The sequence below is a fragment of the Macaca nemestrina genome, chromosome 20, assembly GCF_043159975.1.
Source record: "Macaca nemestrina isolate mMacNem1 chromosome 20, mMacNem.hap1, whole genome shotgun sequence".
In the NCBI taxonomy this organism is placed as follows: domain Eukaryota; kingdom Metazoa; phylum Chordata; class Mammalia; order Primates; family Cercopithecidae; genus Macaca; species Macaca nemestrina.
The window spans coordinates 7,484,570-7,502,655 of NC_092144.1; the positions used below are offsets into that span (position 1 = coordinate 7,484,570).

General features: G+C 54.7%; 1 protein-coding gene and 1 pseudogene across 4 annotated transcripts; one reads left to right on the forward strand and one right to left on the reverse strand.

The window, feature by feature from the left end:
- Positions 1-565: 565 nt before the first annotated feature.
- LOC112427604 (5S ribosomal RNA) lies at positions 566-685 on the reverse strand (annotated as a pseudogene).
- A 1,662-nt stretch (positions 686-2,347) lies between these two features.
- Positions 2,348-16,948, forward strand: LOC105484197 (leucine rich repeat containing 8 VRAC subunit E). 4 transcript variants are annotated; one of them, XM_011745648.2, is made up of 3 exons: positions 2,348-2,418; positions 8,723-8,865; positions 13,017-16,948. In XM_011745648.2, exons 2-3 carry the CDS (start codon positions 8,728-8,730, stop codon positions 15,267-15,269), a joined length of 2,391 nt encoding a protein of 796 aa, XP_011743950.2. In that variant the 5' UTR covers positions 2,348-2,418; positions 8,723-8,727; the 3' UTR covers positions 15,270-16,948. The 4 variants fall into 4 exon arrangements, with proteins under 4 accessions (XP_011743950.2, XP_070942953.1, XP_011744022.2 ...); XM_071086852.1 differs by lacking the exon at positions 2,348-2,418 and adding an exon at positions 5,913-6,131; XM_011745720.2 differs by lacking the exon at positions 2,348-2,418 and adding an exon at positions 6,894-6,979.
- The last annotated feature ends 1,138 nt before the right edge of the window (positions 16,949-18,086 follow it).

The following is an 18,086-nucleotide window of genomic DNA, read 5'->3' on the forward strand; positions in this document are numbered from 1 at the left end:
CTCCCAAGTAGCTGGGATTACAGGCTCGAGCCACCACACCCAGCTAATGTTTTGTATTTTTAGTAGAGATGGGGTTTTAGCATGTTGACCAGGCTGGTCTCGAACTCCTGACCTCAGGTGATCCACCCAAGTCGGCCTCCCAAAGTGCTGGGATTACAGACGTGAGCCACTGCGCCCGGCCAAGCCAGGGCTTCTTTTACCCTATCAGGGAGAACCCTCCCTCTCCCACCCTAAGTACAGGTAGGAATATTTCCATGGATGGTTTTGTTTTGTTTTGTTTTGAGAGGGAGTCCCGTTGTGTCGCCCAGGCTAGAGTGCGGTGGTGCAATCTCAGTTCACTGTAACCTCCGCCTCCCAGGCTCAAGCGATTCTCTTGTCTCAGCCTCCCAAGTAGCTGGGATTACAGGCGTGAGCCACCACACCCACATAATTTTTGTATTTTTAGTAGAGACGGGGTTTCACCATGTCGGCCACGCTGTTCTCAAACTCCTGACCCCAGGTGATCCACCCCCCTTGGCCTCCCAAAGTGCTGGGATTACAGGTGTAAGCCACCGTGCCCAGCCCAAGCCTATAGTAGCCGGTATTCTTAGGTGGTCTCCCATCCACGTACTAACCAGGCCGGACCCTGCTTAGCTTCCGAGATGAGACGAGGATCGGGTGCTTTCAGGGTGGTATGGCCGTAGATATAGCCAAGGTTTTTCAGACTGAGAGCAGATCAAGGTCCAATTCCACAGGTTTGCTCATCTAAGACCCAGCTCAGACCTCCCTAGGTGGGGCGGCCAGGGTGGGGGTGGGGAGGTAGAGAAGCTGAGTCCCCCAGGACTTCAGAGCTTCTTGTCCCCCACCCCCTACCTGGAGGGCAGACCACAGTGTTGGGCAGGGACAGACAGGTGGACATCCCCACTCTACTCAACTTCTGTTGATTCAGCCCAGTTCCTGCCTCATGGCCAGAGCGTCCCCTCCCCTGTCCTCTCCTCCCCCAACTCCACTCCCAGCACCTGAAAACTCCAGTCACCTGTGCCTTGGCTGGGCTTTAAGGCCAGGTGACTGGGCCTTGAGGGGTTAGAGGAAGCCCTTCCACACTTTTTTGTGTTTTTGGGTTTTTGGAGACAGGGTCCTGCTTGGTGGCCCAGGCTGGAGTGCAGTGGCATGATCATAGCTCACTGCAGCCTCTCAACTTCCCAGGTTCAGGTGATCCTCCCACCTCAGCCTCCAGAGTAGCTGGGACTACAGGCACACTTCACCACACCTGGCTGATTTTTAAATTTTTGTTTTTGTAGGTTTTAAAACTTTTTGTAGAGATGTGGTACCACTATATTACTCAGGCTGGTTTCAAACTCCTGGGCCCAAGGTATCCTCCTGCCTTGGCCTCCCAACGTGTTGGGATTACAGGTGTGAGTCACAGAGCCCAGCCTCCACATTTTCTTTTCTTTTCTTTTGTTTTTTTTTTGAGACGGAGTCTCGCTGTGTCTCCCAGGCTGGAGTGCAGTGGCGTGATCTCGGCTCACTGCAAGCTCCGCCTCCCGGGTTCACGCCATTCTCCCGCCTCAGCCTCCCAAGTAGCTGAGACTACAGGCGCCCGCCACCACGCCCAGCTAGTTTTTTTGTATTTTTAGTAGAGACGGGGTTTCACCATGTTAGCCAGGATAGTCTCGATCTCCTGACCTCGTGATCCACCCGCCTCGGCCTCCCAAGTTTTTTTTTTTTTTTTTGAGATGGAGTCTCACTCTGTTGCCCAGGCTGGAGTACAGTGGTGTGATCTCGGCTCACTGCAAGCTCTGCCTCGCGGGTTCACGCCATTCTCCTGCCTCAGCCTCCCCAGTAGCTGTGACTACAGGCACCCACCACCATGCCCGGCTAATTTTTTGTATTTTTAGTAGAGACGGGATTTCACCATGTTAGCCAGGATGGTCTCGATCTCCTGACCTCGTGATCCGCCTGCCTCGGCCTCCCAAAGTGCTGGGATGACAGGCGTGAGCCACTGTGCCTGGCTTCAGCCTCCACATTTTCTCGACAGGGTCTTTAAGACCTGGTTCCCAGAAGGGTGGCCCTTTGGGAGTTCAGGGTCTCCAGCTCTCTCAGTTTCCCCAGCTACCGGGGTCCAGCCAGACTGCAAAGCTGCAAAGTTCTAAGACCCCTACATCTCCCGCCAGCCCCAAGTCCAGCAGTACAAAGCACCATAGGACCACTCTCTTCCTCGCAACCCCGCTAATTGCGAGGCGCCAGGAGTAGGGTCGACCTGGGCGCGCCTGCGACGAGGCGGGGCCGAGTCGTCCGGGGGCGGGGCGGGGCGGCTCCGGGTCTCCTGTCCCCGCCTGCCCTGACTCACCCTCGCGGCCCGCCCGGGAACTCTGCGGGAGTCGCGGCAGCTCCGCTCCCAGAGACCCAGGAGTTGGGCCCAGCGTCCCTCCCGGAACGGTGAGTAGGTGGCTCTTCGCCTCTGGGTACCCCACGAGGTGGCGGGGTGGGAGTCGGACCGGGAGTCCCCGGGTCTGGACAAGGGGCAGAGTCGCTCCAGGTGCGCTGGCCCTGTGGCCAGGGCAGGCCGTCCCGACACACCAGGAGTTGGGGTGGGGGTGCGGGCTGGGGCAAAGGGAAACCTGGCCCACGAGGTCCCTGTCCTGGGAGCCAGGCAGACCCGGCCAAGTCTCAGCGTGAAGATAAACAGGCTGAAGATAAACTTGATTTTGGGGATCTCAACCACTTCCCCCTCCGTTTGGCATCTGGGAAGACACTGACAACTCATCCCGGGGAGACCCTCAGAGCCCCAGAACCTACCACTTGGGGTGGGTTCAACCAAGCCTGACCTCTGGTGCTCTTGAACTTACAGATGTCCCAGATTTTCAAGTCCGTTAGCAGAGGCAGCTTGCAAAACTACCCCCCTGGGAATCCACGGGCCTGGAGCCTGACCCAGGACGGGCTACAAAGATGCCACCCTCCCCCACCCTAGACCCTCAGTTTCTCCCTCGTATAAAAGGTTGAAGCTCGGCCGGACACCGTGGCTTACGTCTATAATCCCAGCACTTTGGGAGGCCGAGGCAGCCAGGTCACCTGAGGTCAGGTATTCAAGACCAGCCTGGCTAACACCGTGAAACCCCATCTCTACTAAAAATACAAAAATGAGCTGGGCATGGTGGTGCATACCTGTAGTCCCAGCTATTCGGGAGGCTGAGGCATTAGTATTGCTCGGACCCAAGAGGTGGAGGTTGCAGTGCGTTGAGATTGGGCCACTGCACTCCAGCCTGGGCGACAGAGCGAGACTCCATCTCAAAAAAAAAAAGGTTGAGGCCAGGCACAGTGGCTCACGCCTATAATCCCAGCACTTTAGGAGGCTGAGGTGGGAGGATGCTTGGACTCAGGAGTTCAAGACCAGCTTGGGCAACATAGCGAGACCCCTATCTCTACAAAAATTACAAAAGTTGGCTGGGCATGGTAGCATGCACCTGTAGTCCCAGCTACTGGGGAGGCTGAGGCAGGAGGATCACTTAAGCCCAGGAGTTCGAGGCTGCAATGAGCTATGATCGCGCCATTGAACTCCAGCCTGGGTAACAGAGCAAGACCATATCTCTCTCTATTTTGTTTTTTTTTTTTTTTTTGAGATAGAGTCTTGCTCTGTCACCAGGCTGGAGTGCAGTGGTGCGATCTTGGCTCATGGCAATCTCCGCCTCCAAGGTTCAAGCGATTCTCCTGCCTTAGCCTCCTGAGTAGCTGGGACTACAAGCACGCGGCACCATGCCCAGCTAATCTTTGTATTTTTAGAGATAGGGTTTCATCATGTTGGCCGGGATGGTCTTGATCTCTTGACCTCGTGATCTACCTGCCTCAGTCTCTCAAAGTGCTGGGATTACAGGTGTGATCCACTGCATCTGTCAGGACCCTATGTCTTAAAAAAAAAAAAAAAGTTGGGCCTTGTGTTCTACAAAACCCCTCTTAGGGCTGAAAACTGCTGGATGTTTCTTCCTTGTTCCCTGCCTCTTAGCATGGGCTGTGCGTGTGGAGGGTCTCACTCTTCCACCCTTCCCCCAGCAGGAACTCACCAACACATATTTTGGAGGCAAGTGGCTTGAGGAGGACCTGGGAGGGAGGAGGGGTGAGGCATGGGTGGAAGGAACCAGGGCTGGTGGGAGCCACATGGTCTTAGGCTGGAAGGCCTTCCAGCCTGGCCTGCTGCAATGCAACACCGCTCTTAGGTGCTTTTGGCAAAGATGCTGTTTTGTTGTTGTTGTTTGATTTTTGAGATAGTTTTGTTCTGTTGCCCAGGCTGGAGTGCAGTGTCGCAATCATGGCTCACTGCAACTTCCACCTCCTGGGTTCAAGAGATTCTCCCGCTTCAGCCGGGCGCGGTGGCTCAAGCCTGTAATCCTAGCTCTTTGGGAGGCAGAGGTGGGTGGATCACGAGGTCAGGAGATCGAGACCATCCTGGCTAACACGATGAAACCCCACCTCTACTAAAAATACAAAAAATTAGCTGGGTGAAGTGGCGGGCACCTGTAGTCCCAGCTACTCTGGAGGCTGAGGCAGGAGAATGGCGTGAACCCGGGAGGCGGAGCTTGCAGTGAGCAGAGATCGTGCCACTGCACTCCAGCCTGGGCAACAGAGAGAGATTCCATCTCAGAAAAAAAAAAAAAAAAGAGATTCCCCATTAACTGGGAGTATAGGCGCCCACTGCCATGCCCGGCTAATTTATTATTTTTAGTAGACACGGGGTTTTATCATGCTGGCTAGCCTGGTCTCTAACTCCTGACCTCAAATGATCTGCCCGCCTTGGCCTCCCGAAGCATTGGGATTACAGGCATGAGCCACCATGCCCAGCAAGATGCTGCATTTTAATTAAGAGGCTGTCTCCCAAGAGGGAACAGAGCGGTTGCAATCCTACAGGCAGGACCTGGAGGCTGGATGGGTCAGGCTTCGAATGCCACTTGAACTGTAGAAGCTTGAACAAGTTATTTCTCTCCCTTGAGTCTGGAAAACAAAGTCCCCGACATCGACACTGCCTGACTTGGGAGAAAAGGAGGCGTTCAGTGTCTGGTGGAGGAAGCTGAGCGTATATACGTCCCATCGTTGTGTTTTCCCTGGCTCTGCCCCAATTCTTCGAGCCCCTGTTCCCACCACCCCTTCCCCCCACCCCTGCTCAGACAAAGTGGGGGCCTGTCTTGTGTCTGTGGAAATTTAATGGCAGGTTTGTGAGGATCAAGTTTGAGTCATGGAGACAGATAATGATAGCCCCTGTGGCTGCCCCCCGGTCCCCTGAGAGTTTCTGCCTTCTTGTCTGTGATTGTGCACCTGGGATGGCTATTGGTGGAGCTCACACCAGGGTGGCAAGGACAGGAAGTTGGTCCCGGCTCGTGTTTGTGTGCGTTTTGTGTGATTTCTTCTGCAGTCCCCAGAGTCAGTAGTTTTGTTTTGTTTTGTTTTGTTTTTTTGAGACAGAGTCTCAATTTGTCACCCAGGCTGGAGTACAGTGGCGAGATCTTGGCTCACTGCAGCTTCTGTCTCCTGAGTTTAAGCGATTCTCCTGCCTCACCCTCTCACCTGTAACCTATCTGGGATTACAGGCATCCACCACCATGCCTGGCTAATTGTTTCGGTATTTTTAGGAGAGACAGGGTTTCATCATGTTGGCCAGGCTGGTCTCGAACTTCTGACCTCAAATTATCCGCCTACTTTGGCTTCCCAAAGTGCTGGGATTACAGGCGAGAGCCACTGCACCCAGCCCGAGTCAGTACTGTTTTGTTTTCTGTTTTTGAGATAGAGTCTTGCCCAGACTGGTTCATGACTCACTGCAGCCTCTAACTCCTGGGTTCAAGCACTCCTCCCACCTCAGCCTTCCAAGTAGCTGGGACTACAGGCATGCACCACCACACCTGGCAAATTTTTAGATTTTTTTGTAGAAATGGGGTCTCACTATGTTGCCCCGGCGGCTTAAACTCCTGGGCTCAAGCAATCCTCCTGCTTCAGCTTCCCAAAGTGCTGGAATTACAGGCGTGAGCCACCGTGCCCAGCCTGGGGTGAACGTTCTTAGGTAAAGCAACGGAGTACTGTCCCTGCAGGATCCTTCGAGGACTTAATGGATGGCCAGAACTGAAACAGGATGTGAGGCTCCCTGGTGCTGGGTCTGTCCGAAGCTCAGTGTATGCACTTGGACTTTATACCCTCATGCACAAATATGCATGACCTAGAATGACCCCAAGCATCCATTTTGGTGGGTGCAATGTACATATTCATCCCCTGGGGATAGTTGAGCTGTCCTGGTATGTTTCTAGATACTGGTGACCCAGGCAGACTGGGATATTTGTGGCTGGAGTGCAGTGGTGCAATCTCGGCTCACTGCAACCTCCGCCTCCCGTGTTCAAGGGGTTCTCGTGCCTCAGCCTCCCGAGTAACTGGAACTACAGGCACCCTCCACCATGACCGGCTAATTTTTGTATTTTTAATAGAGACGGGGTTTCACCATGTTGGCCAAGGCTGGTCTCGAACTCCTAACCTCAAGTGATCCGCCCACCTCAGCCTCCCAAACTATACTTGGCTTTGTGCTTAGGGCAGGGAGTATGAATGAGCATGAGGGCCGGGCGATGGTGTTTGGGACCCTGTGCTCTGGGCACCCCCTTGCATGTATTTGAGTCTGGATGAGTCACCACCTGAGTCAGGGAACCCATGACTTTTTGTTTTTTGTTTTGTTTTTTTTTGAGACGGAGTCTCGCTCCATCTCCCAGGCTAGAGTGTGGTGGCACGATCTCAGCTCACCACAACCTCTGCCTCCCGGGTTCAAGGATTCTCCTGCCTAGCTGGGACTACAGGTTCATGCCACCATGCCCAACTAATTTTTGTATTTTTAGTAGAGACGGGGTTTCACCATGCTGGCCAGGCTGGTTTCGAACTCCTGACCTCGTGATCCGCCTGCCTCGGCCTCCCAAAGTGCTAGGATTACAGACGTGAGCCACTGCACCTGGCCCGACTCATGACATTTTACGCTTGCATGGTGAGTCCCCATGTGGGCAGGCGGTACCCATCCCCGTGCCTGCCTGGTTCCCCAGACTGAAGTGGGGGCCCCTGAGGGGGTAAAAGGATGTGGTCTTTGGGGACCGCCTGGCCTTTAGCTTGGTGGGTGGAGCCTGCAGCCTACCTTGTTTTTACCCAGGAGTCACCCCAAAATATTGGGGGGACACAGAAACTGAAAAGCGAGGCTCAGGCGCGTCAGAATCATTGGCTGAGCTGTGTGTCAGGGGACCGGGGTTTCCCTAGATTCTTCCTGGGGAGATGGATGGGGAGCCAGAGAGAACTCCCTGATGGGCAGATGCCCTCCTTCCTGGCCAAACCCCTGTGCCCAGTTACAGATTATCTTTGTGTGTTTTTTGAGATGGAGTCTCACTCTGTCACCCAGGCTGAAGTGCAGTGGCACGATCTCGGTTCACTGCAACCTCCGCCTCCCCAGATCAAGACCCTCCCACCTCAGCCTCCAGAGTAGCTAGGATTACAGGTGTGCTTCACCATGCCTGGTTAATTTTTTATGTATTTTTAGTAGACCTGGGGTTTCACCGTGTTGGCCATGCTGGTCTCGAACTCCTAACCTCAAGTGATCCGCCCGCCTCAGCTTCCCATACTGCTGGAATGACAGGCGTGAGCCACGGCGCCCAGCCCCAGTTACAGATTATCTATCTGGACAAGGACAGGAGGCTCCCAGGACTGGGGGAACTTGGATGTTGGCAGAAGTGGGCTGGTCTAAGGGTCTCCACCTTCCTTGTTCCACTTCAGCCTCTGGGGAAGTGGGCGACTGCCTGGGAGAGTGACATCTCAGCTCATGCCCCACGCCCCAGTGTGACTTGTGGCTGGCCTGTCTGTATCTGCAATAATGATACCTTGGTCTAAAAGGAGACCCTGGGAGCAGACAGAGTGGGCCGGCTAGGAACCTGGCAGCACAGCCCTGGCCTGGTCGTAGGTGTCACCTGACAGCTTTCCATTTGCAAGTCCTCCCTCCTCCTCGGACATCCGGACACCCCATTGCCCCCTCTCAGAGCCAGGTCTCTGGTTTCTGCCTGTGATTCTGGGCTGTAGCCCCTTTAGAAGCTCAGGTGTCGTGGTCACCTCTACCCCCAGGGCTGACTAGCCTTCAGCTTGGCCACTCCCTGCCCCTGGGGCCCTGGTAACCAGAGCCAGGCTCCAGCCGGCTTTTCCGGTTGGAGGTTGGAGGTGGTGCCCAGAGTGCCCCTGGAGGGGGTGGAGGGGCCCACCCCCGGAAGTCCTGAGCCTTGTGACACTTTCAGGTCTGGTAGGGGTGAGAGCCGAGGCTGGCCCAGACGCTGAGTGTCTGCGGTCAGGGAGCATCGAGGCAGGTTTTCAGGCCTTGGTGTCAGGGGTGGGAGAGGAATACCTGGTTTCGGGGAGGCAGCCAAGCAAGGAAGCTGGAGGGCGGCGGCCCTGTGGACTAGCCCTACTGTGCTCTTTGAGGTCAGACAAGTCAGATCAGGTGCAGGGGTGCCCAGAGGGGAACGGTGGCCGCTTGGTTCTGGGCAGGTGGTGATGTCTGCATGGAGGGTGACTAAGGCCAGGCTAAGAGGGAAGTGGGGGGCACACACCTCGGATGTTTGGACAAGTTTGAACAGGGAGGGTCTCGGGCAGATGAGGAGCACGGCCCTGCCTGTGTGTGGCTCCTCGGGGTACCCCCTGCAGAGCCTTCCATCCTGAGGGTCTCTCTCTACACCCCCCGTCTCGTCCCCTCCCACAGGCAGCATGATCCCCGTGGCCGAGTTCAAGCAGTTTACGGAACAGCAGCCTGCATTCAAGGTGCTCAAACCCTGGTGGGACGTGCTGGCCGAGTACCTCACCGTGGCCATGCTCATGATCGGGGTCTTTGGCTGCACCCTCCAGGTGAGGTGCTCCCCTGTGAAGGGGGCATGACCAAAGGGGTGGGGTAGGTGTCTGGGGAAGTCAGGAAGCCTTCCCATCACCCAAGAAAGTGAGAGGAAACTGAAGACAGAGCCCCTCAAAGGCCCATCCAGACCCCTTATCTTCCTTACCTCCATAGCCAGGAGCACCAGAGTCCCACATTGCTATGCCATTCCATATCTTTTTTTTTTTTTTTTTGAGATAGAGTCTCGCTATGTCGCCCAGGCTACTAGAGTACAGTGGTGTGATCTCAGCTCCCTGCAACTTCTGCCTCCTGGGTACAAGCGGTTCTCCTGCCTCAGCCTCCTGAACAGCTGGGATTATAGGCGCCCGCCCGCCACCATGCTTGGCTAATTTCTGTAGTTTTTTAGTAGAGACGGGGTTTCACCATGTTATCCAGGCTGGTCTCGAACTCCTGACCTCAAGTGATCTCCCTGCCTGGGCCTCCCAAAGTGTTGGGATTACAGGCGTGAGCCACTGCGCCCAGCCTTTTTTTTTTTTTTTTTTTTTTGAGATGGAGTCTCCCTCTGTTGCCCAAGCTGGAGTGCAATGGCACGGTCTCAGCTCACTGCAACCTCTGCCTCCCAGGTTCAAGCAATTCTCCTGCCTCAGCCTCCTGAGTAGGTGGCACTATAGACACATGCCACCACACCCCACTAATTTTCAGTAGAGACAGGGTTTCACTACGTTGGCCAGATTGGTCTTGAACTCCTGACCTCATGATCTCCCCGCCTCAGCCTCCCAAAATGCTGGGATTACAGGCATGAGGCACCACACCCGACCCTTCTTTTTCTTTTTCTTTTTTTTTTTGGCTAAAAAGAGACAGGGGCCGGGCATGGTGGCTCACACCAGTAATCCCAGCATTTTGGGAGGTCAAAGTGGGAGTATCACTTAAGGCCAGAAGTTCGAGACCAGCCTGGCCAACATGGTGAAAACCTGTCCTGGCCGGGCGCGGTGGCTCAAGCCTGTAATCCCAGCACTTTGGGAGGCCGAGGCGGGCGGATCACAAGGTCAGGAGATCGAGACCACAGTGAAACCCCGTCTCTACTAAAAATACAAAAAATTAGCCGGGCGCGGTGGCGGGCGCCTGTAGTCCCAGCTACTCAGGAGGCTGAGGCAGGAGAATGGCGGGAACCCGGGAGGCGGAGCTTGCAGTGAGCCGATATCGCGCCACTGCACTCCAGCCTGGGCAACAGCGTGAGACTCCGTCTCAAAAAAAAAAAAAAAAGAAAACCTGTCCTTACTAAAGATATAAATATTAGCTGGGCATGGTGGTGGACACCTGTAATCCCAGCTACTCGGAAGGCTGAGGCAGGAAAATTGCTTGAACCTGGGAAGTAGAGGTTGCAGTGAGCCGAGATCATACCATTGCACTCCAGCCTGGGCGACAGAGCAAGACTCCATCTTAAAAAAAAATAATAAAATAATTGAAAATTAAAATAGACCGGGCGTGGTGGCTCAAGCCTGTAATCCCAGCACTTTGGGAGGCCGAGATGGGCGGATCACGAGGTCAGGAGATCGAGACCCTCCTGGCTAACACGGTGAAACCCCGTCTCTACTAAAAAATACAAAAAACTAGCCGGGCGAAGTGGCGGGCGCCTGTAGTCCCAGCTACTGGGGAGGCTGAGGCAGGAGAATGGCGTGAACCCGGGAGGCGGAGCTTGCAGTGAGCTGAGATCCGGCCACTGCACTCCAGCCTGGGCGAGAGAGCATGACTCCGTCTCAAAAAAAAAAAAAAAAAAAAAGAAAATTAAAATAAAGAGGGTCTCATTCTGTCATCCAGGCTGGAGTGCAGTGGCATGATCACAGCTCAATGCAGCCTTGAACTCCTGGGCTCAAGCAATTCTCCCGCCTCAGCCTCCAGAGTAGCTGGGATTACAGGCACACGCCACCACGCCCAGCTGATTTTTAAATTTCACGTTGACACGGGGGTCTTGCTATGTTGCCCAGGCTGGTCTCGAACTCCTGGCCTCAAGCCATCCTCCCACCACGGCCTCCCAAAGTGCTGGGATTACAGGTGTGAGCCACCGTGCCCAGCCCCATATTTTCATAATGCTCAATTTTCTCCCTGGACTCTGGAAAGGGCTGCAATTGCTATATGAGTTTGTTACTTTTTCTGTAACAAAGTAGCAAGGATTGAGGGGCCTTTTTTTTTTTTTTTTTTTTTGAGACTTGGAGTCTCCCTCTGTCGCCCAGGCTGGAGTGCAGTGGCCGGATCTCAGCTCACTGCAAGCTCCGCCTCCCGGGTTCACGCCATTCTCCTGCCTCAGCCTCCCGAGTAGCTGGGACTACAGGCGCCCGCCACCTCGCCCGGCTAGTTTTTTGTATTTTTAGTAGAGACGGGGTTTCACCGTGTTAGCCAGGATGGTCCCGATCTCCTGACCTCGTGATCCGCCCGTCTCGGCCTCCCAAAGTGCTGGGATTACAGGCTTGAGCCACTGCGCCCGGCCGGATTGAGGGGCTTAAATACCAGAAATGTTTCCTCTTCTGGGTCTGGTTCTGGAGGCCAGAAGTCCGAGATCAAGGCGTCAGTTGACAGTGAGGGAGAATCTTCCAAGCCTCCCTGCTAGATTATTGTAGCTCCAAGGGTTCCTTGGCTTGTAGATGACATTCTCCCAGTACTTTTCTTTCTTTCTTTTTTTTTTTTTTTTTTTTAGACTGGAGCCTCCCTCTGTCGCCCAGGCTGGCGTGCAGTGGTGCAATCTCGGCTCACTGCAACCTCTGCCTCCCAGGTTCAAACAATTCTCCTGGCTTAGCCTCCCAAGTAGCCAGGATTACAGGCGTGTGCCACCATGCCCGGCTAATTTTTTTGTTTTTGTATTTTTAGTAGAGCCGCGATTTCAGTATGTTGGCCAGGCTGGTCTTGAATTCCTGACCTTGTGATCCCCCTGCCTCCGTCTCCCAAAGTGCTGGGATTACAAGCATGAGCCACCACGCCCAGCCGAGACAGTGTTTTTTTTTTTTTTTTTTTTTTTTTAGCAAGCTCTGGCACCTAGGCTGGAGTGCAGTGGCGCAATCATAGCTCACTGTAACCTTGTACTCCTGGCCTCAAGCAATCCTCCTCTACCACCCCGACTTGGCCCCTGTCCCACTGCCTCCCAAATCACTGGGATTACAAGCCTGAACCACCACACCCAGCCTCTCCCTGTATCCTCGCGTCATCTTCTCTCTCTGTGTCTGTCTCTGTGTCTATGTTTCCCCTTTCTCTAAGGCGCAGTCATCCTGGGCCCACCCTGCTGGCTTTGTCTTAACTTGACTACCTCTGCAAAGACCCTATTACCAAACAGGAGCCGCCTGACGCAGCTCAAATAATACCACATTCATAAGAATTCGGAGTTGGGACTTCAACATCTTTTCGGGGGACACGATTCAACCCAGTTCCTTTTCTCAAAGACCAGTGCTTTGCTGGTTGCGGTGGCTCATGCCTGTAATCCCAGCACTTTGGGAGACTGAGGCAGGGGACCACTTGAGGCCAAGAGTTCGAGACCAGCCTGGCCGACATAGTGAAACCCCATCTCTACTAGAAATACAAAAATTGGCTGGGCGTGGTACTGCGTGCTTGTAGCCCCAGCTACTCAGGAGGCTGAGGCAGGAGAATTGCTTGAACTGGGAGGGGGACGTTGCAATGAGCCAAGATTGCACCACTGCACGCAGCCTCGGTGACAGAGCGACACTCAGTCTCAAAAAAGAAAAAAAAAAAAGACCAGTGCTTAGAGGTTTAGCAAAACTCTTCCAAAGTCACAGCTGGCTGGCAACAGTCAGAGATGGGGGATGCGGGGGTCTCCCACCTTCAGCCTGTTTTTCCCCCATCTCCCTCATTTTCTTTTTTTTTCTTAATTAATTATTTTTGAGACGGAGTCCTACTCTGTCGTCCAGGCTGGAGTACAATGGTACGATCTCGGCTCACTGTAACCTCCGTCTTCCAGGTTCAAGCGATTTCTCCTGTCTCAGCCTCCCGAGTAGCTGGGATTACAGGTGCCCACCACCATGCCCGGCTAATTTTGTATTTTTAGTAGAAACGGGGTTTCACCATGTTGGCCAGGCTGGTCTCGAACTCCTGACCTCAAGTGATCCGCCCGCCTCAGCCTCCCAAAGTGCTAGGATTACAGCCCTCAGTCTCTTTTGCTCCTCAGGTGACACAGGACAAGATCATCTGTCTACCCAATCACGAGCCCCAGGAGAACTTATCAGATGCCCCGTGCCAGCAATTGCTGCCTCGGAGGAGCCCTGAGCAGATGGGGGCCCTGCAGGAGGTTAAAGGCCTTAAGAACAATTTGGACCTGCAGCAATACAGCTTCATTAACCAGCTGTGCTACGAGACGGCCCTGCACTGGTATGCCAAATACTTCCCCTACCTCGTGGTCATTCACACACTCATCTTCATGGTCTGCACCAGTTTCTGGTTCAAGTTCCCTGGCACCAGCTCCAAGATCGAACACTTCATCTCCATCCTGGGCAAGTGTTTTGACTCTCCATGGACCACAAGGGCCCTGTCCGAGGTCTCTGGGGAGAACCAGAAGGGCCCAGCAGCCGCCGGACGGGCCTCAGCCACCATAGTGGCCACGGCAGGGGCCGCACCGGGGAAGGCAGGGGAGGGTGAGAAGGAGAAAGTGCTGGCGGAACCAGAGAAGGTGGTGACCGAGCCTCCAGTTGTCACCCTGCTGGACAAGAAGGAGGGTGAGCAAGCCAAAGCCCTGTTTGAGAAGGTGAAGAAGTTCCGTGTGCACGTGGAAGAGGGTGACATCCTGTACACCATGTACATCCGACAGACGGTGCTGAAAGTGTGTAAGTTCCTGGCCATCCTGGTCTACAACCTGGTCTATGTGGAGAAGATCAGTTTCCTGGTAGCCTGTAGGGTGGAGACGTCAGAGGTCACGGGCTACGCCAGCTTCTGCTGCAACCACACCAAGGCCCACCTCTTCTCCAAGCTGGCCTTCTGTTACATCTCCTTCGTGTGCATCTACGGACTCACCTGCATCTACACGCTCTATTGGCTCTTCCACCGGCCCCTCAAGGAGTACTCCTTCCGTTCCGTGCGGGAGGAGACTGGCATGGGGGACATTCCTGATGTCAAGAACGACTTTGCCTTCATGCTGCACCTCATCGATCAGTATGACTCCCTCTACTCCAAGCGCTTCGCCGTCTTCCTGTCCGAGGTCAGCGAAAGCCGTCTAAAGCAGCTCAATCTCAACCACGAGTGGACGCCCGAGAAGCTTCGACAGAAGCTGCAGCGCAACGCCGCAGGTCGGCTGGAGCTGGCCCTCTGCATGCTTCCGGGACTGCCCGACACCATCTTTGAGCTCAGTGAGGTGGAGTCACTCCGGCTGGAGGCCATCTGCGATATCACCTTCCCCCCGGGGCTGTCGCAGCTGGTGCACTTACAGGAGCTCAGCTTGCTCCACTCGCCCACCAGGCTACCCTTCTCCTTGCAGGTCTTCCTGCGGGACCACCTGAAGGTGATGCGCGTCAAATGCGAGGAGCTCCGCGAGGTGCCGCTTTGGGTGTTCGGGCTGCGGGGCTTGGAGGAGCTGCACCTGGAGGGGCTTTTCCCCCAGGAGCTGGCTCGGGCGGCCACCCTGGAGAGCCTCCGGGAGCTGAAGCAGCTCAAGGTATTGTCCCTCCGGAGCAACGCCGGGAAGGTGCCAGCCAGTGTGACCGACGTCGCCGGCCACCTGCAGAGGCTCAGCCTGCACAATGATGGGGCCCGTCTGGTTGCCCTGAACAGCCTTAAGAAACTGGCGGCATTGCGGGAGCTGGAGCTGGTGGCCTGCGGGCTGGAGCGCATCCCCCACGCGGTGTTCAGCCTGGGCGCCCTGCAGGAACTCGACCTCAAGGACAACCACCTGCGCTCCATCGAGGAAATCCTCAGCTTCCAGCACTGCCGGAAGCTGGTCACGCTCAGGCTATGGCACAACCAGATCGCCTATGTCCCCGAGCACGTGCGGAAGCTCAGGAGCCTGGAGCAGCTCTACCTGAGCTACAACAAGCTGGAGACCCTGCCCTCCCAGCTCGGCCTGTGCTCGGGCCTCCGTCTGCTGGACGTGTCCCACAACGGGCTACACTCCCTGCCACCCGAGGTGGGCCTCCTGCAGAACCTACAGCACCTGGCCCTCTCCTACAATGCCCTGGAGGCCCTGCCCGACGAGCTCTTCTTCTGCCGCAAGCTTCGGACATTGCTTCTGGGTGACAACCAGCTGAGCCAGCTCTCGCCCCACGTGGGTGCCCTCAGGGCCCTCAGCCGCCTGGAGCTCAAAGGAAACCGCCTTGAGGCGCTGCCGGAAGAACTTGGCAACTGTGGGGGGCTAAAGAAGGCGGGGCTCCTGGTGGAAGACACCCTTTACCAGGGTCTGCCGGCAGAGGTGCGGGACAAGATGGAGGAGGAATGAAGCCGGGGTGGGGCCGTTTTAGGTAGGGCCTTAAAAATGCTTCCGCCCTGGAATCTCAACCATTGTCTTCCAAGACAGCTGTGTCAGCTTTCAGGGACCCAGGAGGATCTGGGGCTGGTTTGTCTGAGGAGAGAGAGAGGATGTTGTGGAGTTGGGGTGGAACCTGGTATGGAGGGATTAACTCAGTCATGGGATTCTCCAAAACCACACCGGTGTTTCTGGCAGCCTTGCTCCCATCCCTAGACCAGAACTGCTGCCTCTCCTTGTATATTCCAGCTCAATTAGTGCCACATATGGGGGAAAGGACACATCCCAGTGGGATTTCCAAGACTTCCCCTCCCCATGCAACAGACAAAGCAACTTACATCTGGGGTTCTCTCCCAGGGAGAGGACACAGACACAGTTGTTCGCCGTGTTATATGTGAGCTCAGAACAATGGTTCTCATTTGGCTAAGCAGCAAAATCACCTAGGGAGTCGGTGCAAAACAAAATATCCCAGTCCCCACCCCTGAAAGACTGACTCAGGAGGTTTGGTTGGGGGCCAGGAGTCTGTTCCTAAATAAGTATCCCAGGTAGTTCTGGTGCAAGTAAGTGGTCCTGACATGGCATGTTGGGAAATGCTGATGTAGGCCGGGCGCGGTGGCTCATGCCTGTAATCCCAGCAGTTTGGGAGGCCGAGGAGGGTGGATCATGAGGTCAGAAGATTGAGACCACCCTGCAGAACACGGTGGAACCCTGTCTCTATTAAAAATACAAAAAACATTAGCCGGGCGTGGTGGTGGGTGCCTGTAGTCCCAGCTACTTGGGAGGCTGAGGCAGGAGAATGGTGTGAACCCGGGAGGCGGAGCTTGCAGTGAGCCGAGATTGCGCCACTGCACTCCAGCCTGGGTGACAGAGCAAGACTCCATCTCAAAAAAAAAAAAAAGCAATTTTGATGTAAAGGTATCATGGCTGGGCTCTGTGGCTCATGACCGTAATCCCAGAACTTTAAGAGGCTGAGGCAGGAGGATGGTTGAGCTCAGGAGTTTGAGATTAGCCTGGGCAACATAGTGAGACCCCACCTCTGCCAAAAAAAAAAAAGGGTATCCAAATATCTAGATTCTGATTTCTTTTGAGGTCCTAGACCCTTTAAGAAACTGATGAAGCCAGGCACCTCCTTCCTCAGGAAAATGTACAAATACACAGAAAGCTCTTCAGGCAGCTGATAGATTTCCCCCAGAGAGATATTCAAGGACTTCCTAAGGTGGGCTGACTCCAGGGTTAGAACACCTGCTATAGAGGTGACATTTTTCCAAGGACAGGTAGGGACTTTGGTCTTGACTGTTCCTTGAGTGCTTAATAAATAATACTAATTATGCAAATTCTAGTTTTGATCTTTTATGTGCACTCCTGTCATTGTCTAAAACTGTTTATTAGGGCCAGACATAGTGGCTCATGCTTGTAAACCCAGCGCTTTGGGAGGCTGAGGTGCGAGGATCACTTCAGCCTAAGAGTTTGAGACCAACCTGGGCAACATAGTGAGATCTCATCTCTACAAAAACATACCAAAAACAGTTGGCCAGGTGTGCTGATGCGTGCCTGAGGTCCCAGCTACTAGGGAGGCAGAGTCAGGAGGACTGCTTGAGCCCAGGACCCAGGAGGTTGAGGCTGCAGTGAGCTGTGATTGCACCACTCCACTCCAGCCTGAGCAACAGAACAAGACCCTGGTTTCTTTTGTTTTGTTGTGTTTTTTTGAGATGGAGTCTGGCTCTGTCGCCCAGGCTGGAGTGCAATGGCACAATCTTGGTTCACTGCAACCTCCACCTCCTGGGTTCAAGCAGTTCTCTGCCTCAGCCTCCCAAGTAGCTGGCATCACAGGCGCCTGCCACCATGCCCGGCTAATTTTCGTAGTTTCACCATCTTGGCCAGGCTGGTCCTGAACTCCTGACCTCGTGATCCACCTGCCTCAGCCTCCCAAAGTGCTGGGATTACAGGCGTGAGCCACTGCGCCCGGCCTGACCCTGTTTCTAAAAATAAGTAAATAAATATTAACCTTTTATTTAGTTTGCTTTCAAGATGGAGTCTCGCCCTGTTGCTCAGCCTGGAGTGCAGTGGCGCCATCTGGGCAATCTCCCCCTCCCCCGGTTCAAGCGATTCTCCTGCCTCAGCTTCCTGAGTAGCTGGGATTACAGGCGCTGACACACCATGCCTGGCTTTTATGTAATTTTAGTACACATGCGGGTTTTGCCAAATTGGCCAGGTTGGTCTCAAACTCCTGACCGCCCACCTCGGCTTCCCAAAGCGCTGGGATTACACGTGTAAGCCACCATGCTCGGCCAATATTAACCTTTTATTTCACGTGACCAAGGCGCACCCGTGTGCCAGCATCAAGGCTGAGTCTCTTGTTCTCAGAGCAGAGGCACAGAAGGCCGCCTGGAAGAGGGGAAGGTACAGACCTCAGCACTACACTTGTGTGCGTTCCATCCACAAGTCGTCACCAGAGGAGTTCCGACAAGCCTGTAACACTCATCCCAAAGTGTTCCCTCGTTGGGCCAGAAGCTGGAAGGGTACTTGGCAGAGCCTGCCTGGCCCTGGCCGCCTCCCAGGTGTCTCTGCAAAATCAGAACCTCCTTCTCGCATCTAAGAGCAGAGGGAAGCTGCTCTTGGGGGATCCCTGGGTTCCAGATGAGACATTTCCCCAGCACCCCTCGGACCACTTAAAGGAGTGGTTTAGGCTGCCGGGGACCCAGGCACAAGCACCTAACCCCAGGGCCCCTCCCCAGGAATTGTGCACGTGTAGGCGCTGGGCTCACGTTCCCAGTGCGAGAGAGATGACGG

Bases quoted from the DNA above. Each gene is read 5' to 3' on its own strand.
- LOC105484197 (XM_011745648.2), top strand. From the start codon at position 8,728: ATGATCCCCGTGGCCGAGTTCAAGCAGTTTACGGAACAGCAGCCTGCA. The intron at 8,866-13,016 runs GTGAGGTGCTCC...TTTGCTCCTCAG, and splicing joins TCTTTGGCTGCACCCTCCAG to GTGACACAGGACAAGATCAT.